This window comes from Coffea eugenioides, chromosome 10 (assembly GCF_003713205.1).
Source record: "Coffea eugenioides isolate CCC68of chromosome 10, Ceug_1.0, whole genome shotgun sequence".
NCBI lineage: Eukaryota > Viridiplantae > Streptophyta > Magnoliopsida > Gentianales > Rubiaceae > Coffea > Coffea eugenioides.
Window position 1 is genome coordinate 38,178,164 of NC_040044.1, and position 22,111 is coordinate 38,200,274.

The 22,111-nt window shown below is 35.6% G+C and overlaps 2 protein-coding genes across 4 annotated transcripts; one reads left to right on the forward strand and one right to left on the reverse strand.

Moving 5' to 3' along the window:
* The first annotated feature begins 6,669 nt into the window (after positions 1–6,669).
* On the forward strand, positions 6,670–13,403 carry LOC113750005 (tetratricopeptide repeat protein 33). Its single transcript, XM_027293907.1, has 5 exons — positions 6,670–6,949; positions 9,157–9,295; positions 9,378–9,409; positions 9,822–9,908; positions 12,859–13,403. The coding sequence occupies exons 1-5, from the start codon at positions 6,716–6,718 to the stop codon at positions 12,985–12,987; spliced, it is 621 nt and encodes a 206-aa protein (XP_027149708.1). The 5' UTR covers positions 6,670–6,715; the 3' UTR covers positions 12,988–13,403.
* LOC113750004 (U11/U12 small nuclear ribonucleoprotein 65 kDa protein) lies at positions 13,204–21,048 on the reverse strand. Of its 3 annotated transcripts, none has more exons than XM_027293906.1 (12): positions 20,780–21,048; positions 19,794–19,865; positions 19,451–19,678; positions 18,806–18,887; positions 18,521–18,700; positions 16,902–17,066; positions 16,644–16,814; positions 16,151–16,238; positions 15,906–15,964; positions 14,618–14,683; positions 13,742–13,900; positions 13,204–13,455 (listed from the first exon to the last, which is right to left on the reverse strand). In XM_027293906.1, the coding sequence occupies exons 1-11, from the start codon at positions 20,995–20,997 to the stop codon at positions 13,823–13,825; spliced, it is 1,407 nt and encodes a 468-aa protein (XP_027149707.1). In that variant the 5' UTR covers positions 20,998–21,048; the 3' UTR covers positions 13,204–13,455; positions 13,742–13,822. The 3 variants fall into 3 exon arrangements, with proteins under 3 accessions (XP_027149707.1, XP_027149706.1, XP_027149705.1); XM_027293905.1 differs by having other exon boundaries at positions 13,204–13,592; XM_027293904.1 differs by having other exon boundaries at positions 13,204–13,667.
* Positions 21,049–22,111: the final 1,063 nt, after the last annotated feature.

Below are 22,111 nucleotides of genomic sequence, written 5' to 3' on the forward strand. Positions count from 1 at the left end.
ACAACGGAGTAATTCGATCAAAATTGACTTACACCTTGAGCGTTTTGTTCATTCTATAGTGACTTCTCGTGGAAGTCTTACCCGTACTTGGGTAATATACACTTTTTAGCTAGCTAGGCTTCTCTCTATTTTTAATTTTAATTTTATGATTTTTTATTAGACTTCAATTAATATTTTATTGTCAACAATAAAGCAATGTTATTGTCAGTCCGGTCGAACCGGGAACCGGTCAAGTGTTCGGTCTGAGTCATGCTTAAAAACCGGGTAAGTAAAAACCCGGTCAAATTTGGTCAAAAATCGGGTTTGACCGGGAAAAACCAGATTTTCCGGTTCAAACAGTTTTTTTTTTTATAAAAAAAACTCAAGATTTTTCAATATTATGTTTTGACCCCTAGATTGTTAAAAATTATTAATATACCTCAAATATTTCATACTTTATCAATATTTTCTTAAAGTTTGGTATTATTTTTCAATTAAATCCATAATTTTAATTCTAAACTTGTTAATGCTCATTAAATAATATAAATATAAATTGTTACTTGATTGTTCTAATTTCTTTGTATTTTCTTGTTAAATATATTTAAAACATCAAATATATATGAATATACCTTTATTAATATTAACATGTTATTAGGTAATTTACATATAATATTTTAATTTTTAAATAATTTTTATTTATGATGTCATCCGGTTGAACCCCTATCGAATCCGATTGAACCCATTGACCCTTGACCCCTGAGTTTGACCGAGTCGATACCCGGTCCGGTTCTGAAAACATAGCAAGGAACCCTCCCTGGCTCTATTTTTTGACTTCTCATGCAAGTCTTACCTGTGTAGGTAATACACACTTTTAACTAGCTATATACACTTTTAGCTAGCAAAACTTCTCTTTCATCCTTTTTAAAGTTTTATTACTCTTTAATTAATATCACAACACTGGCTGGCAGCAATAAAGAGATATTATTGTCTCCTTTTTCAAATTTTTATTACTCTATGATTTTTTATTACAATACTGGCTGGCAGCAATAAAGAGATATTGTTGTCCCTTTAAAGAGATATAAAGAAGTCTTCCCAGCCCATTTTTCCTTCTTGGTATCTGTCTTCCTTTTTTGGTTTCCCTTCTTTGGTATCTATCTCCGTTTGGTTTCCCTTCTTGGTATATGTCACCATTTTATGTGGACTTGTTAAGTCTTGCGTATGCAGTAAACATACGCTTTTGGCTGGCTAAACTTCTCTCCTTCTTGAGTCTTTAAACTGGATGTTTTGTGGTGCTTTTCGTGGAGATTAACCGCACAATGGTGTTGATATTTTTGTTGCTACTTTTTTCCAGTGACGTAGACACTTTTGACCTTAAGTTCATTTTGAGAATTGAAATACATATATTTCACTATAAAACTGAAACCTTTCTCCAATCCATTGGCTAAGCAAAATGAGAGAAGAGGAGACAAAGAAGAGAGAAGAGAGAAGAGAAGTGTTACAAAAAAAAAAAAAGAAAAAGAAAAAGAGGGGAAAGAGAGTTGAAGTCATGGAGCAAGACAAGGGGAAGGAAAGAAGAATTGAAAACTTCTGTTTTAAATGTAATGTGGGTTGGGGGTTGGCAAGAGACATGATGAAACACAATAGATGGCTTCATGATGAGCTCAAAATTGAGTATGGATATTGTGGCATGCGATTCAAGTCTCAGGAGCAGTGTGATAAGCACAAGGCTCTGAAACATGGATGAATTTTTAGTGTTAGCCACAATTTTAAGAAATTATATGGTTTCTTAATGTGTTTGAATATGAATCAAACACTAATTCTAAAAAGGTAGGGAAAGATTTATATCATAAAAGTCAAGTATTAGGGAAGTAAGTAGTTAATTGGTTGTTAGTGTCAAATGGTCTGCTTCTAGTCTAAAGCACTCTTCGGAGACATTCTGGAAAGCTTGCAAGTTACTAGTGTCACGGGCTACTTAAATTTCTATAAGCCAACATACCTTGCGGCACTAGCGATCATTCAGGACTTGAGCTATGAGCGGTTTGTTAGTTCAGCCTTATATCTAAGTGCGCGGAAATGTGCGGAAGCTAAAGTAGTGAACAAAGAAGAAAAACGTTGGAGACTAAGGAAAGCTTGTGTTGCACTTATGAACACTTGTACAAGATGGTTATAAATGAGAGACCTTATCTTATTTATAGGCAAGCCAAGAAAATTATACAAGTCTTTAGAGACTTCTACACAAAGTGTTCCTATATTTAGTCTCTAGATACATCTACACAAATCAACTCTTATGTACAAAGTTCTAGACCATTTCATAAGACTCTTGAACAACCTAGAACGTTTCGGAAGCCTTTAGGGCTTGCTACATACTTCTAGCAATGTTTGTTGTAGCTTTCATGGTTTAGGCAAGCCTCCATGGCTTGCTACTTGTTTGGGGGATTGAGGTACGGGTCTATTGGCGATCCTGATTTTTCTATGGGGACACTATATATGGTAGTGCATGAATGACCGGCCAGTGACGGAGGGGCACGATCACGCGTGGACAGAGTGCGATTCGTGTCACTAGGAAGGTGTCAAAGTTCGGCTGTTAGTGTTAAATAGTATGCTTCTTGCCTAAAGCACTCTCCAGAGACCATTTTAATTTGGAGAGGTTGCAAGTTACTAGTGTAGGAAGGTGTCAAAGGCTTGCTGCAAAGTTTCTTATCAATCAATATAATATTGTAGTGTTTTGCATATTTTTTTTGTCCCTAGCCATTAAAAATCCTGCACTTATTTGCTCTTTTTATCTGTCGCTATATACTCCTGCTGCTGAAATTTTTATTAGGGAAGTAAATCTAAGCTAATACTAAAGACTTGCATTTTTAATTGGGAGTGGTGGGGTTATTATGGTATCTTGGGGTGTGGTGGCAATGATTTGGTGGCTTTGATAATATCGCCTTTATGGAGCTTTTCTAACCATGCCACTTACGCAATTCTTGTATTTGGCGTGCGCGCGGTGGCCTCAGAGAAATGGCTTTTCTAACTATTTTTCCATAAAATTGAAGGAACTCCTCTTTCTGATCTTCGGACTCCATATGTTTATACATCAATAGGTTTAATTCTGGCAAGATGGGAAAATGGAACAAGTGAGTGCTTACTGTAATTGAAGACCTGAAATTGTAAGACACCAACAGATTGCACTATAGTATTGTTGTGAACTTGTGATATTTTGGGTGAAATAATTCTCCTGGTGACGTCTTGCTCATCGTTCATTGCTGCAAATTAGGAACTTGATTGGTGAGGTTGTACGGATTTTTCTTAATTCCTTTGTCTGTTTTCTGCCTGCTCATTCTTCATTGCATGTCGTGTTGCAGCAGCAGCTTTTCTTTTGTTTGTTTGTAGGAAGTTATAAGTTCATTTTCAAAATTAAATTAGCATGTTCTAGTACTATTTGATTTCTTCTATTGGTCTGCGGAATCTTCTTTGCGATTGAGTTCTTTCTTTGCTGCCCGTTCAACAACAGTCTTTCTTTCTTTCTTTCTTGTAATTGGATGGCTGAAGGTGGGAAAAGCCAACGACTGTCTGTTCTCTTCAAAACAACCGAAGAACAGCTAGCTTCTACATATTTATCGAATTTGATAGCTTTTCCGAGAACCAAATTATTTTATTTCATGACCATTGTTCTGGCTGGATGGATGAGTCTTTCGTTTTTTTTCTTTTTCTTTTTCTTGGGAAATAAGTTACACGAAGTCTGATGTTATAATCCAATTAATCTTCACCCATACTTGGAATTGAAAATCTTGGAATTCCTTTATTTTGTTTGGTAAATGTATAGAATTATCATAGCATTCATTTGTAAATTCGACCTTTGAAATGATCTTTTTCAAGTAACAGTGGATGGAATGGAATGAATGTCAATTTGGTATTGAAATCAATTCTCAGATCATATAAATTTGTAATTCTTAGAGAATTCAAAATATTTCCCTCAACCGGAAATAAATCTAGGTGAGGTCACCTGTGATTTAATAAGATTATCTAAATGACAATAATCACACAAACTTCATAAGTTTGATTCTCTCAAAGGTCATTAGGGAAAATTCCACCCATCACTGGGACTTTATGAATTTTTTTTTAAAGGAAAAGAAAGTGAAAATTTCTCAATCAAATGGTAGTTCATTTAGAATTATGAATGGGTTTGATTTCACTTGAATGTAAATCCAATTTGGATACATAAGATGCCCCTTAAACGCCACAGAAACTATAAAATCCTTTATAAGGGAGCTATTCACACCCCAATGATGAAAGATTAATTCATGAAATTTTCTATCAAATAATAATTCCATTGAATTAAGGAATGGGTTCCAACCAAATTACCCATCATATATTCAAAGTCGCTTTAATATAAATTATTTTCCCATGAAATCTATAAACATACAAAACTACAAAGTACAAGTACATTTCCCACTAAATAAGCACTTTGCGCTCTATTTGATATTTTAAAACAAAATTGCCCTTATTATTTTATTTTATTTCTTTTTTGTTTATTAATTCCCATATTTTCCCTTTTCCACTACTTTCTTTTATTTTTTTATTTTTACTTCTTTTAGCATTTCTTTTTTTTTCACTTCTCTTATGTCACTATTTTTTTCACTTTCCTATTAGTATTACTCATTTGTAAGCTTATTATAATTATTTTTTATTTGTAATTTATTCTTGTTTTATTTGTTTACACTATTACAAAATTTCAAGGTAAACTATATAGTGTATAAAACTAATATGTACTTTTCATAATTAAAAAAGTATATATTACTAGCAATTTGAATATTTAAAAAGATATTACCAAACTAGAACTTTAATTTACTTAATACTTAACTATATAGCACATAAAAATAAAGTATTTAATATTTTTATTACTTTTTTTTATACATAGTTGATTCATCACTATGTTATTATCATTGAATTTGTTATTTTTTTTTATTAAAAATCAATTTATTTTAAATTCTAGATGGATATGCATTGATTTAAATAATATATGAAATAGTCTATATGCATAGATAGTATATACTTTGTTGTAGCATATATTTTATGATAATTATTACTTCCAATAACAAAAAGTAAGAAAAAGATAGAAATAAATAAAAGATTAAGTTTAAGAAGATCAAAAATTAATATATAGATAATAACAGCAAAAAGAATAAAGTAATTGGTCATATGAGAGAAAGGAAAGAAATTAAAATATATATAAAAAAAAAGGACAAGTAGAAAAAGAGAAAAAAAGAAATAAAATAATAATTAACATACGAGGGGCACTTTTGTTGTAAAATATAAAATAAGGGAGCAAAGTGCCTGTTTATTGAGTTAAGAGGAGTAAAGAACCCTTGATTCAATGGAAGGAAAAAGCCAATATTTATATTCTACCTTTAGCCTAAACACTTATTTTATGTTTATATTAAAACAAACACGATTGTTTCCAATTTAACGACGTGTTTGTTACAGAGCTTTTACCTTAACAAGTCAATAGAATTCTATCGATGTGAAAATTCTTATTTCTCTATACCACTAATATACTCTAGTGATCACTGTGTTTGATATTCTTGAGCCTTGTACTTTCAGCAAATTTATGCATACATATTAATGAAATTTCCCTAGAACGTTGTTGAAAATTTGAAATTGAATATCCATATTTCACCTACTAAAAGAAATCTTAAAAGGTACGAGTTTACTTTCCTACGAATAGTGTATATTTTCTTGTAAGTGACAAAAATTTTTGTCCCACCATCCCAATGGTGAAACGATATGTCAATAACAAAACTCTTTTAAACATTTGTAATTTAAAATAATGTTTTGAAAATCGGACCGGATTGGCCGGTTCGATTGGTCAGATCGCAAACCGGCCAAGTCTTTGATCCGGTTCATTACTAGTGTTGACTTTTTATAAAAAACAGTCAAAACCGCAAAAAATTGGTCAGATCATTCAACCTGGATTGAATCGTGAACTGCGATTTTTTCATTTTTCCCATCCTTTTTAAAAAAATTGAACTTAAAATTTTAAACATAATAAAACTTATTAGAAGAATCTTTTTTTCTCAACTGTAATTTCTAAAAGAGTAACCAAACTCTCTATATTTCTCACCTTGAAACTCAAAGATCACTTTTTTCTTTTGTAGTTCTATTCGATTTTGTTTAATTTCAAAAGTTCCAATGTATTTTGTTTAATTTTAGAATATGGTTGTGGTTTGTGTGGGATTTAAGATTTTTACCATGTAGGTACAATTGAGATGAATTTATTTGTTTGAATTTACAATTTTAAAAATTTATTTGTGTTTAAAAATATTTAATTTTTTTTATCAAGTGATGTCTTAAATTAGTCCATGAGATAACAGTCTTGAACAATTGAAACAATTATTCTGTGCACAAGTATGTATATTTATGTGTGTGTGTATATATATATAACATCATCGAACTGGGATTGAACTGATCCGACTGGTTAAATCTCGATCTGGCCACTTCACCAGTTCAATTAACAATTCGAGTTTCAAAACATTGATTTAAAGTTATACTCTTCAAGGGTTAATTGTCCTTTTACCGTCAAAAAACCCCAGAACTTTCTGGTCAAAGTAGCATTACCCCCAAATATTTCGGTAACAGCAATTTATAGTATATGTTTCATTATATTTCCTTAATAAAATCTCCAAAACCCCGAAAACCAAAAAAGGAGGGAGAAAAGAAAAAGATCAAGGGAAAGGGGAAAAGAAAGACGATGAAGATGACCTGGAAGAAGCAGAAAAAGAGCACGAGCAAGAAGCGACCTTTGTCCCAGTTACATAATCTTCCATTTGAGCAACAAGAAGATAGTACCAATACTGATAATTTGCAGGAGGAGGAAATTGGTGGGAACGACGTCGTTGAGAAGGATACTTCAGTTTCTGATGAGAATGTTGATGGGAAGAAGCTAGCTCAAGTCTATGAGCAACAAGGGAACAAACTTGCTGAGGTACTTTCTATTCAATTTAACATTTCTGGGTTTTTGTTTTCTTGAAGCTTTAATTTGACTTGAATTTGTTTTTCCCTTGAAGTTCTTATTTAATGTTTTTTTTTCTGGGTTTTCTGAATTGAGCTTATTTTTTATGTGGGCTTGTTTGAACTTTAGTAGGTTGGTAAAGTTGAAGTCTTTGACTTGTGTGATCGTGTGTGTTTGTATTTTTAACTTGACTACTTGGTTTTCATATCTTATACAGGTTAAGCAGGTGAAATTAGCAAGTCTTAGCATGATCAAGTAGGGATTTTCTGTTAATTAATTAGTACACTATTGCTCCCTGTTTAGTTCTAGTGTTGCTGAAATGCATGAAAAAAGTCAAGGAGGAAACTTTTTCAACCCTTTTAAGTTTTTGACTCTAAATGGGATTTGCTGCATTGATTGACTTAGCTGGTAAATAGATCGTTGATGATGATTTTCAGGCTAAATCGCCTTTGCCTTAAAATGGCTGATAAGAAAAGAACACGTTTCTTATCTTAGTTTATGTTATGAGGAAGTGGAGGTTCTACTGACTTGTGATATAATTTCCTCTGGAACGAAAAAGATATATCAGTTAGGAATAGAAATGTTTATTAAAATGTGGCTAAGATCCTGAATTTGTTTGTCTAGGTGTGCATAAAATCCTCCAAATTAGGTCATTTTACCCAAAAAGTCTTGCTCTTAGTTTCTTTTTAGATGTTTAGGTACAGAGGTCGTTGATTTCATCTATGTATATGTGATCATCATAGATGTCTTCCATTTGTTCTTCTAGGTTATATTAACAAATTTTTAGTTGCTATATGTTTTGCTGATGAATTAACTGATCAAGGCATATGCATATGCATTCTTCCTGCGGGTGAATTCCTTTGAAGGAGTCCACCAATCAGCGTATGAAGAAATGTGGTATGTGTAGGGAAAACAGCAAATGAAGCTTTTAGAATTTTAATATTGAGGTAGGATAAACTTTGTTAATGTAAATACACCTGCTTCAGAGCTTTGTTGTAAATGTGCACCTTAGGTCATCCAACTAAATGATTAAGCTGCAAGACTACTAAGTAACTGCTACTTCAGCCTTCTTAAGCTGTGATAAATAACTATATGTTTAACAGGTCTTTTTGGAACTTATATGCCTGTAAGGTTTAATTCAAAGCCATTTCTATTGTAATACTACTCTAGGACCCTTAGTTACAATCATTTTTCAAGAAAAGAAGCAAAATGCTTATGGGTGAACATTCCCAACTGTATCCATAATATTGTATCAGAATTGTTCTTAATCCAGTTGAGTCTACTTTCTTACCCAAATGTAAAAGGTTTCCTTGCTTTGGAGAATCTAAAGTGTACAATTACAGCAAGGGGTGCGAGAAGGAAGAAGGGCGGGATTTTTTTATATTTTAGTTTTGGATAATGGAGGTTACCCCTTTATTTATTTATTTAATTTCCATAGTCATTTGGTATAGACTATCTGAAGATTTAAAATTTTTGGGTTCACCTTACAGAAGATAAGGAGAGCTTGTCATGTTATCCTTTTCAGTAACTTTCCTCTTTTGAAAACTGAGTTCTGCTGTAATTAAGATGGTTTTGGTGCAGAATGGATATTTGGACTAATATATAATTTTGGGATATGCATGCACACACTCAGAAAACGGGCATAAATTTTTTGTTTTATGTATCTATGGATTGTATATCTATAATTTTTACGATTTTATACTAACTGTAGCGGTAGGATGAGGCAGTGTAGGCGACTCTGAGCTTGACCATATAGAGCTCCCTATTTTCATCACATACCACAGTTTAAAAGTCATTCATCCAGAGGAGAGCCAGCCGTTGTGAGTCAAGCCTAATGCAAATTCTGTTTTACAGTTCCTTCCAGTTAAGTGTTCTCTCACTTAAATTAGTATTATTTAAGAAGAGAAAACATCCTATTGAAGCTTTTATGGTTTTCCCGGATGAATAGCTAACATGTTTGGGACATGTAATATGGTTTCTAGATATTACTTTGTATTGTTATTTTGTGCTAAGATGATGAAAACATAAATAGAATATTTGTAAAAGACTTTCCTGCTGCAAGCACAGATCATCAGTTTGTATCTCCTTTTCTAATATGTGTTATAAAATTCTACATGTAAAAAAGCTCCTAATTTTCTAAGTTAATTGACTGGCCACTCACCGCCTGTTTCAAATTGAAGGATGGGAAGTTCAGTGAGGCACTAGGCAAGTGGGAGGCTGCTCTTACTTTGATGCCAGAACGAGCAGTTTTGCATGAGCAAAAAGCTCAAGTTTTAATTGAACTGGGAGAAGCATGGGGTGCTCTAAAAGCCGTCACTCGTCTGTTCCATATCTCTTCTATGTTTCTTTTTCATTTGCCATTGTGTTCTATATCTAATTACTTTTCACATATACTTTGCAGGAGCCACAGAATTAGAACCAACATGGGCTGAGGTTTGTTAATCTCAGTTCTGCATAAACCTCTATCATATTCTGTTGTTATGATTGTATGTTAATATGGCAATGTATTGGGTACTCAATTGAATGGCTGTCATACCTTCAACATGCCTTCTGTTTTTACAAACCCAAACCTTCTCTAGAAACTACTGGATATTTGTGATAGATGTCCAAACCTGCCTCATTCATCAATAGGATCCTCAGACAGTACCCAATAAGCGTATTTATCATGTTATTTAAATTTTTCTGCCCATTAGAGATAGACCGTGTTACTACTTCCATACCCATCTGTGTATATATTTTTGTATGTGGTGAGTAGCAAAAGCATTAGGCTATGCTGGACCAATTTCTGACTTATGCTACATCACTATACAATTCTCAATTAATGGAGTACTTCCATTTTTTTTAGGCATGGATTACCCTTGGTAGAGCGCAATTGAACTTCGGGGAGCCTGATAGTGCCATTGAAAGCTTTGATCGGGCATTAGCTATTAAGGTAAATATACTCGGGCTCTGAGTATCCTTCCATGGCGACATGGTTAATTTACAACCTTACTGCATTGATGGAATGCAATTTATCTTGAGGTAGAAAAACTTTTGTCCAGCCTTAGACTATACAGTACTAACATGATGATGGCGTGGACCCTTTTTTATTATTTTTTTTTTCTTGATTTCAATTTATTATGTGTTTGTTCTTGGTTCAGTGCACTGAAAGTGTGATGTTACATAAGTTTTTGCAATTGCCTACCACTTGCTATCTCAAATCTCTGAAATGTTTAGATTACGCAACTACCAGAAAAACTGTCTCTAGAGTTTAAAGTATGTTGTGTGACAGATGGTCTAGGATTTTGTGGTGCTGTACAAGGATAACAGCCCTTACATGGGACTATCTTCTGGGAATAGTGATGAGAATTGAGGTGTCATTGCCACAATGGGACAATAGATGAGAAAGGCTAATTCTAGACTGCTTTGCATGAAGTAATAGAACAGCATGATGTACACATAAACTTAATTCATTTACTGTAAAGGTTGAAAATCATGATGAAGTTTTGACCAAGAAACATCAGATTTTTAAGTTTCTTGGAGCATTTTTTTGTTGGGCAAATTATCCAATTGGCCCTTAAACTCTTTGTCTAAGTAAAAATAAGCCCCTCATCTATTTTTTGCTGACTTTAAGCCCTCGAACTTGTAAAATTGGACACCCGTGACCCTTTTTGCCAGTTTCTCCGGTTTTGCAACCGGAAAGTGAATTCACACGAATGCCAGTATGCTTTTAAGAAGGGCATTTTTGTCAAGCAAAAAAGGAACAACTCCTCTCTCCTCATTGACTTCTCCACCGATGCCGTCTCCCTCTTCTCTCCTCTCTCCCGCAACCTCTCCCTCTCCCTCCCATTCGTCTCCTCCCCCATGGACACCATCAATGCCGACGTTTCCCAGAAGCCCTCCAATCCTTCCAAAATACCTATTCGACCTCAAAAAATCCGAAAGCTGTCATCTAACCCTACTTCCACCATTGCCACCACCCCCGTTGTTCTCACCGCCGTTAACTCCTCCTTCATGCCCACCTTGCAGACTTCCGAGGCCAAAGCCCAACAAATTACTGATTCTTCCTCCTCCCCTTCTGCCATACCTATTCCGACCACTGCTTCCTCCTCCTCTACCACCACCACTACCATCACCTCCACCTTCGCATTGACCAGCGCTGCTGTTACTTCCACCACAGTTTCCACACCCACGGCATCTATGCCCAAGAATCGGAGGCGTAGTGCTGTCCAATCAGCTAGGGTTCTGCCCTAGATCATCAAACCCCTGTCGGCCGAGGGTGAAATCAATGCCGCTCTCCACCACCTCCGTGTTGTTGACCCTTTACTTGCTACCCTGATCGATACCCACCAGCCTCCGGCATTTGAGTCTCACCACTCCCCATTCCTTGCCCTCACCAAGAGCATTCTCTATCAGCAACTCGCCTACAAAGCAGACACCTCAATCTACAATCGCTTTGTAGCGCTCTGCGGTGGCGAGACTGCCAAAAATGCCGATGGCTTGCTTTGCTTCCTCCTTCTTTGCCTGGGCTGTTTCCCTGATCACCTTTCCTTCCTCCGAATCCATCAACCCCCTAACTCGCTTCTCGATTTTAGCCGCTTTCACGAACCCACCTTCCGTACTTTCATCCATTGGTAAGGCCAACTTCATCTCCTCAACTAAGAACAGCCTATTCAGCTTCTGCTCAGCATAAAGCGGCCACCACACCATAGGCACACCCGCACAGACTGCTTCCAACACTGATTTCCACCCACAGTGGGTCACAAACCCACCCACCGACCCATGATTCAACACATTCACCTGCGGTGCCCAAGAACTCACCACGAAACCCCTACCCTTTGTCCGGTCCAAAAACCCGTGAGGAAGCAACAAATCCAGATCTGGGGCGGGTGGAGTTTGAAAGCGGCTGATTTTGTCCTCAGAAGGCGGACTGCGCACCACCCACAGGAACTTTTGCTCGCTCCTCTCCAACCCGATGGCTATCTCTTTCAGTTTTTACGCGAGTTTTGAATCTTTTGACAAAAATGCCCTTCTTAAAAGCATACTGGCATTCGTGTGAATTCACTTTCCGGTTGCAAAACCGGAGAAACTGGCAAAAAGGGTCACGGGTGTCCAATTTTACAAGTTCGAGGGCTTAAAGTCAACAAAAAATAGATGAGGGGCTTTATTTTACTTAAACAAATAGTTTAAGGGCCAATTGGATAATTTGCCCTTTTTTGTTCATTAGTTATCCTGTACTAAACAGGGAAATCTGATTTTTTGGACGAAAAGGTTTATATTTCTACTTACATACGTACACGGATTTGCCCAGGTATAAAAGTGCAACTTATCTGTGACAGTAAATCATGTTTTTGCTGTATCAATCACATCATTAATGCATCTACAACACATTGTTTATTACCTTTTAAGGATAACCCTATCAGTTTCTCCATTTAGTGTGTCCTTGCACAGGTTCTTTTGTTTAGGCATAAATAAGCTGCCTTTTATTGTTTTGTGTAGATAGTTTGAGGCCGCTGAAACAATTAGTTGTTGAGAAACAACTCTTTTCCAAAAAATTGTAACAACCAAAGGTTATTTTGAAGAAGCATTTCAGGTGCACTTTTTAATACACTTTTAAGCCATTTTTTAAATTAAAGCTAAAAAAAATGTGGAGAACAAAAAAAAAGCCTTGATTAACTTGAAATCGAGACGGAAAAAAGCTAGAATCAGAATAATTCTAGCATATAAGATCACACCCAAGTATGCTGAATGTTATCAGACTCTAGGCAAGCATCTTGGCAGCCACCAGCCTGAGCTAGTTCGTCAATTGCATTTGTTTGGGTGACTGCATTATTTTGTATTAGATTTGTGTTGGCTTTCATGTTTTGTACTCAAATGGTATTCAACTTATTGTGTCATTGCAGCCAGATTCTGTGGACGCACATGATGACAGGAAGACTGCATTGCATCTTATAAAGAGGCGAAAACAGCTTCATTCTACAGGCTTGAGTGCCAACGCAAATCGTTTTGCCGTTGGGGATACTGGTCAGTAATGAAGCTAATGGAGAATTATGAAAGCAGCTTTGCTGTCTTGTTAAAGGAATTTTGGTAGTTTTTTTTGGTTAAAGTATGAAAGTACCCTATGGTGTTGACTTCTGTGGCTGGCTGTTAGTGTCAAGTTTATAATGTTTCACATGCTGGAGTTCCTATACACCAGTTGTAAATAAGAAAGAGGGAGGGAGGGAGGTGGGGAGAAGTATGCTAGTAAGTGCACAGATAATTAGATCATGCTGAATTGCTGATAGCTCATAGCTTTTGTAAGTTACAGGCTTTTCTGGGTTCCTGGCTAAGAATTGAAGATCCATGAAATTTGATTTCTGTTCAACAATCTATGCCTGGCACAGTAAATGATTTTTGAGTTAATGATAAATGGTCCTTCAGTCGAGGTATGATGTTGTCATTGAGGAAATTTTCCAATCCCAATCTTCTGTTCCATCATCAGCAACATTGTGAGCCAACACCTGATCCACATTAAACCCAGAACTTTTTTGTGACATTCCACGATGATAGCTTTTAAATTCAAAGCGCACAACAGGTAACTTCCACAACTTCCATGGTAAGGGCCAAGGACTAACACCAAATGCTGACAGCAGATTGCCTTCAAAGTGGGTAAAACAGAGTTTTAGACGTAAAAGTACTCATTTCCCCAATAGAGATATACACGCATGTAAACCTGAGAGAAAAGGCTCAGCCAGTAAAGCACTTTAATATGTCCATATAAACAACAAAAGATGTGAACACTTTTACCTGTTTCCATGAGGAAATAAAGCCAACACTTTTGACTTCCAGAGACAGATCTTCCTTGCGTTTAAGAAAATCTATTCAGTTTTATATAGAAGCAGCAGGATTCCGACCAAACTGGATGATTATTGGCTTGCCTTTAAGCGCGTACCCATTGACTAAATTCTGCATTCAATAGTTCAGAAACACAAATCTTATGACTTCAAATATAGATAAAGCAGGTACAAGCTTATGCATTCTTTTATGAAATCCTGTAACACATAGCATGGACTGAATCATGGAATATTTTTTGAATCTTGCCTGTAAAACAAGCTTAAATGAGACAAAATTGGACTCTGCACACAATTTTATCTCGAGGGTGTCTAAGAGGTCAATAAAGAAATCTGTCCTTGAGAGTCTGGAGGTAGGCAGAATGAGTGAATACAAATTTCCTTTCTTTCAAGAGGCCACTACGCCCAATATCTCGTGTACCAATAGAAATAAGCTGACTCTCATTTTAATCTGAGACACCGACTCTATAAGCGCATCAAAGAAAAAATCATTTTCATCTTTTTGTTTCAGTGCCATCGTCCGCGAGCAGACAGATGTGTTTTCATCATTCTTACTTCAATTGATAGGAAAAATAAATGGGCAGCAGCTATTCAACCCAATTAGACAATGATTGGCTAGCAGAGCAGGAAAACTTTAGATTACGTTAAAGCTCAATTCATGTTTTTACAGGGAAGAACTTTATAAAGTGCAAGTGCCACTTTTATTAATTGAGGACCAGCCATTAGAGCAAACATAACAATACTATCGGGCACATGAACAATTATACTGTATTAACTCAAAAAATACATAGATAACAAGGCAGAAACAAAACTTCACTGTTGAAAAACTTACCAGAGCACCATGGGCAAGTTCAATTGATGGGAAGGTAACAAAAGCCTGTCCTCTCATTCTTCCTTCCTAAGAGGTACAATAATTGCAGCATTTCGGTGTCAAAAAATATAAAGCAGAAAACTAGCTCTGAAAACATGTAGCAAGAGTGGATGTCAAAGACATTATTTAGGCAACTCAAGAGCATAGCATATTTGGTAGGAACAAAAGGATAGAAAGCACAAACTAGAAGACATAAAAATCCCTTTAGAAGAAAGAAAAAGTTGGTCGATCATTCTCAATCAATGAGATGCATTTGTTTGTCAAGAATGATAATAAAGCATTTGCACCAGATACACAGGATATGGAAGACAAAGTGTTAGGAACTGAAAATTCTTTCTCAAAGCAAGGTAGTTTTTTTTTTTTTTTTTTTAACTATAGTTTGTAGTTGCAATAAATAACAATAGCTCATAGAACCTGCAAAGCATTCTATTAAAAAAAAGAAGTTGACTTTTGAGTAAATTCATGGAGGTTAGATTGTTATCATTATAAAGCATGCCTTTACATCCAAGACAAGCCTATGTATTCTTGAAAAAACATCTAGAAAAAACTTCTTCTCTTGAAATTCAAGGAAGCAAGGGCATTCGACCATTAATTATGAAGGAAAAATGTGAAAAAGATTTGCAAGGAGCATCAGTGCACCAATAATTCTTAGACTCGCATGCCTGAGGATTCAAAAATTCATGTCAAAATAAGTACATTATCACCTACGTAACTAACATAAAACAAGTATCAGAGAACATGTCAACCATGGTTGTAATTCTCCATGCTCTTGAAATCTCATTTCCGATGTAAATGATTAGTGAAAACTTTAAGCAAAATCCCTTTTCAACCAAAAGCAGGAACTTGCACAAATTACTATGCAAATAGGAGGAACTTAACCTAAAGAAGACATAGTTTGATAAAAGACAACATTATTCAATTATTCATAATCCTTCCAGGTCTCAGCCTTAGAAAGATCCAGGAAGCAGGTAATAGAACTGGTCCAAAACACCGAATTAAGTATGAATCTTCTGTGGCATCAAGGCAAATTAGTGAACACTTCTATTAGTCCCCTGTTTCGACCTCAACAAAGGAAGACAAAGAAGGGAGAAGCCCCACACCTACAGGATTGATTTTAGTAACACTCCATACCTTCATTACACTTCCATTAATCATATTCCTTTACACAATATTATGCAAAAGGATCAAATCTAGTTGCTTAGAACAAGAAGGAGGTCTAAGAAGTTAAAGAGTGAGTTAGCTTTCTCACCTGCATCAACTTCACATTAAGACTGGATTTTGCTACATCAATGCTTCCAAAGAATGACCCTAAAATCATACCATCAGAAAGAAGCTAAGTTAAACAGCAGTGGCATAAAATCCACTGGAAGCTGAGACATCTTATTTCATACCATTATTGTTTTAGCCTTCATGAAAGAATAAATTATCATCCAAAAAAAAAAAAGAATAAATTATCATCCAGAAAATTAGCAAAATAGAGAGTTTTGCACTCACCAAATATAAAGTAGAAGTCATCAGCTACCACATCTTTCGCTAGGTTCTTAATGTACAAAACAGAAGAAGGATTCCCAGCTCTATAATTCTGCAAAATAAATTTTCGTACCCATGAGGGAAGAGCTATATTTGTGGCAGACATATTCAATAGAAAAGGATGTTCCTACTAACTTCCTGCATGCACACTTCTCCAGTGGGCTAAGCATGTCCAGAAAATTTGAAATACATACTATTTAGATATCAAGGGGCAATTAACTTACAGTAAACTGAAGGCCTACGCATCATCCTAATCTATTAGACTATGTTACCAACATACCACATAACAACTTGTCTAATTCGTGGAACTGTGTCTGAAAAATTTCTAGATGCCAGGAACTTGGTTGAAATCTGATAATCTACTAAACCGGCATCCTTTTCAGCTCTTTTCTCATGGTAATTACATGGTATAAAAAAATTATAACTCAGAAACAATATAAAACAATGAATGCAATACCTTGAACATAGGCAAAGATAAAATCTCCTCAGGGGGCAGTTTTCCCCTCTTTAGTTCTTCTACCGTCGCATAAGGTTCGTGATGTAAGGCCTCTTTGTCTGGCTTCAGTGATTCCTCCTGAGCTGCATCACCCACCTGTTCATTCTGAATCTGTTTCGGTGCTATCTTAATCTGCAAGACATCAAGAAAAAAGAATCTCAAAACCTGCAGCAAGAAAAGGTTTCCAATGCACAACTCACTAAGAAGGAAGGTGCTGACCTGTAGCACAGGGTTCTTCTTTTTTATTATTGGGATTTCTTTTGGAAGTAAGGCAGAACGTTTCAATCCAACAGCCTCATGCCCAATGTCCTCGTCAACTGCAGGACCTACAATTGCTTCTCGCTTGATACGCTTTGCCTTAGCTCTGCCCTCTCCTGGAGCTTCCTGAGACATTAAATTCAAAATTGTAATGTTCCATCAATATATATTTTCCTTCCAATACTGAAAATGAAAGTAAAGCTCATTATACACAAAGCAAGAGACTCAGAGTTCTGCTGAGTTTCTAATTACTTTAACCAAGAGTTTCACAAGATCTTAAGACGATGGAGACAAAGAAAACAGTAAAGACAAACAAAAACTGGAACCAGAATATATTAACCCTCATAGTCAAACAGAAGGCAAGTCAAAAAAGGGTAGAAAAGACAGAATTATGGTCGTATATCCCTCTTATTGCAAAAAAAATCAAGGGATAAGGGAAAAGATTCACTATCATTCCAAAAGCAGTGAGTTCGACCTGCATGTACATATCCATCCAGGGAGTAAGAGAATACAAAACCCAACACTTTGAAGGCAATCAAAAAACTTGACTGCAGGTAGAGGAGAGAAGTGTCTTCACGAGTTTTAGTCCAAAATAGGCATAGTTTCAGTTCAATCACAGATGGCAGAAAGAATGTCATCCTCTGGAGAAGGCAAATTCAAAATGTAGGTAACAGGCAATTAAAAGAGAAGGTAACATTGAGCAATACACATTTGTTCAAATGCCTGAATCTAATTAGCATTTTGAGACGGTAATAGACTCTGACTTCTCACTGCTCTTTAGAATAACTGAAATTTGTCAATTATCTTGTGCTTGGTTGACAAGTAAACAATAATTGTTTTTGAAAACAAAATTTGTTATAGCATTACCAGGCATGTAGACAAAAAACTATTAAGTTCAAAATATAGCTAGCTTTCCAATGAGCAACAGGGATACAAAAAAGAAATCCCAAGATGAGTATGGTAAAATTTTATGTAGCATATTGAGAAGAGCTTATTTTCAGAAAATTGCATTAGAAGTTGATTTCCAAGCTGTTTTTTGTTTTTCTTAAAAGAGAAGTTTCCATAATTCAAATTTAGCATAAGGAAATAAAGCCTCCAGCAGTATGTAAATTGCCCTAACTGTCAACCCCCAGATGAGACAAAAAATAATTTTTCCCCGGATCAAAAGGATTATTGGGGGCATTTTGAGAATGAGAAGCATGAATGATCCTACCTAAACTCATAACTATATGCAGTAATATTCAACACTTTTTTGGAAATAAAACTATAGAAGATAATGTGGATTAATATTCTGTGCTAGAGATCGATAGCTATATGCTTTTAACGGAGAGAAGGAAGAGGTCCTAGACAGACACAGAAAACTCAAACCAAAACAACAGGTTAAAACAGTTTAGCACCAAAATTGATTTCCAAGCCCAACTGGTGATGGATTTAAGCCTCTAGAAATACCTGTCAAATTCACCTCATGAATTTTACCTTCAGAAAGAATTTAGTGCTCAATCCTTCTATACGGGAACTTTAAGGTTTTACAGCAAATATCAAACAAATCATAACAACAATATTTGGAAGCAGGAGAAAACCTCATCTGAAGACTCCATTTCGGATTCGCTACTGGATACATCTTCCATGTTAGTTCTTGTAGCAACAGGCGGAGGTGGTGGAGGGACTGGAGAAGCAAGCACCAAAGTTGGAAGGGGTGGTGTTGGAAGTGCCACACGAAATGGAGCTGGTATATTCATTTTATTCATCAAGTGCAACACCTAAAATAAATACATCAATGTCGATAATCTGATGTTGCTATAGGTTTTCTGTTCTGATTATTAAACAAAAAGCACAAAGAAAAAGAATTGAAGTGTATGTATAACCTGTGTATAGAACCGCGGAACAGCAATAAGTGCATTAACAATGTTGGTGAGGATATTCCCATCAGGAGGGGGATATGCGTACCTACATTGCAACCAGATCAGCAAACCACAATTAACCAATTTGTGGCCTTTCCTGCTGCTTAGGACTTTTCTGAGATGCTAATATAATGCTTGAAATTGGTCAAGTTTTCTGTATTGAGCTTGGCTAATATAATGTTACAATTGAATAAAAAGATTTCATAGTCAAGAGTGGGATGCTTTCTCTGCCACTCAAGCACTTCTTGCTGATGATCTAACTAAAAGAACAGGAAACATATTCTGAAGCACAATATGGAAGAACAACAAGGTTATCAAATAAATCTGTTCTAGACCTGAAGCTGAATTGATGACAAAGTATTGCTTTGAAGGGCACCGGTTGCACCTATTTGGTGCAGTAATAAAAAAAAAAAAGAAAAAAGTATTTACCAAAAGCTAATCCAGTTTCATCCTATAAATTCACAAGCCAACATTATCACATGCCTATAAGAGCCCAGATAAGAGACAAGAAAAGGAGGGGATGCTTATGTAGCTAAGCAAAGTGGCATCCTCGAGTAAAGAAAAAAGTACCTTATGGGAGAAGGAAAAAAAAAAGAAAAATAAACCTACTCAAGGTAAGGAGGAAATGGGTAGTCCACACCAAGCCTTTCAGCAATTGGCTCACTAGTTAGCAAGGACCCTAATTTGAATCCTTCTCTTTGATGCTTGCCAACAGCAGCATCTTCTATCAAAGAATCCAAATCACTTCTCTTTTTGTTCTCGTCCTCTTGGCTTTTCTTATCTTTCATGGATTTGCATGCTCTCTCTACTAACAAGACTTTGCCAAGAAATCGCAACCTGACAACCAAAATTTTTAGACAATTAAATCAAGTCTATAATTTAAAAGATAAGAATAAAATATTATGAGTACAAGGATATTTCATGCGCACTTAGAGATAAAATAAATTCATACCCATTCAACTGCTTCTGTGCTTGAGATGCCAAAGCTTCATTCTTGAAATCCACAAAAGCACAATTCCTCACCCTATGGGGAATTAAGGTGGGAGAGGTTACAAATTAAGTTAATATCCAATTCAAAAAAAATAAAGTTGACCCATGTCATAATACACAATGCAATGATCAAATTATCCACAACCAGAATTCCACACAAGAAATCATAAGGGTGAAACAAATTGCAGCTAGGCAAAAACAGTTTTACTATGTATATCTCTTGCAGAAGTTACTGAACTAAATGCCTAAAGACTTTGATCACAACAACAGATTTAGAACAAGCAAAGCAAATTGTAAAACTACATCTATGATACTTTCGTTTAGCCATAGGGAAAAAGATGAACAGAGTGTATGTTTGGACAAAAGGTGAGAAAGGTCCTTCATAAGAGAAGAGGCACAAGATTGCTGTACTAAACAAACAATAGCATAAATCATTGACAACAATCCACTCATATGATTAACGGGGACGTACATAGAAGCAGAAATGTAATCTGGACAAGGAACAAAAAGAGAAGTCCATTTCTCAAAATCGACTTCAAAGTCAATTCTTGTATCGAAACCATTTAATTCAGAACAAAGCTATCCATCTTAGTGTAAATAACCCAACTTTGTAACCTCTCCCATTCCTAATCAACATTTTCCCATTTTATTAGACAAAAATAACACTACTTGAAAAATCCCTTCCTGCAAAATCAGAAGTCTTTACTGATTCATTCACTACTACTACTACAGAAGTTTATGACCAATATCAAGAAGACTATAATTACCCTAGCCATCTCAAACTGAAATTTCACCCAAAAAATAAAAATTTAGACTTTCCATTTCAATTCCCAAAATTCATCAACTGGGATTAAGGGGAATGGGGGAGTATGGAATCAAGAAATATTTTTTTTTTAAAAAGGCAGCTAGGATGTAAGGGGAATGGGAGAATGAAATCATAAGCATGACCTGCCATGCGAACACGGCCGGACAGAAGAGGCGCCGTAGTGGGAGAAGAGTCGAGAAAGGGTCTCCTGAGGAATTGCTTCGGGAAGATGACGAACCAATAGTGTAGCTTCATGCTCGTTTGATTGTAAATGGTACCCCAAATTCTGGGCAGTCTGCAACTGAGGCTGGATTGCCGGCGGCACTACCGGCAGCGGTTGGGTGGCGTCAGCGTCAGACATGGGAGCAGACACTTGTGTTTCGTCAGTCGTGCTAAATTTTATAAAATTGGTACTTAAACTCGAGACAGGGAAATTGCGCTTCGTCAGTTTATGTCTACTAGAAATAGTAGCCCTCAAAGTATTATAAAATTTAACTTTTCACCATACAACTATTAACGGATAAAATTTAGCCGCTTAACTAATTAAAAGGTATAATTTTAGTCCTTTCGTCAACTTGAATTATTATGTTGAACAAAAATATCATCATGTGCAATAGGGGCATACTGGAATGTCCCTAATTTTGTGTCTATACCTAAAAAATATAATATATAACACATTATTGTCACAATCAAGGCACGAACTAAATTAAAGTTGATTAGGGAAAGTGTTTAATGGATAAAAAGTAAATGATACTAATAGACATTAAATAGGTATTTTTGGCTCGTCCAGTGTAAGTGAACGTATTAAAATGCATATGCTTATTAGGAGAAGTTGAAGGAAGCATTTAATAAAGGTGCAAAAAAAAAAGAAAATAAATAATAAACAATAGTAGCGAAAGGTTTTATACATCTATTGAGGCTGGAAATTTAAAAAGAAAAAAACAAAGAAGTCATATAGTTCAAAGTTGTCTCACGAAAACTTGAAATATTTCATGTCAATTTCTTTCTTTATTTGAAGGAAAATTTTGGTGGAAGTTTTGCAAAATGTGTTAAAACAACCATTTTTCACTTGAAAAATAGATGAATTGAATGGTACGAGATAATTAAAGAGTGTAAGTAATAGGTTTCGGATTCTATATCTTCCACTTACACTTGAAAAAAAAAACTTTCACTTGAGATATGGTTCCATCCAGTGAGATATATTAAAAGCTGAGTTCCAATTTTGAAATCTAAGCAAAAAATAAAATCTAGGGTGTAATTTCATCAAAGTTCTCAATCTGACCCTTCAACTTTTCCTGGCTCTATTTTAACCCACTGTCGAGTACTTTTGGGCCCAAAACGGTGACAGAATGCTAAATTAACTGGCACGTCTTTTACACGTTTCCGTTGATATCACACTTTTATTCGAAGGGGCTATCAATCAAATCAAATAAGTTTGAAAAGTACCTAGAAGGGAAATATGTGTTTAATTACTG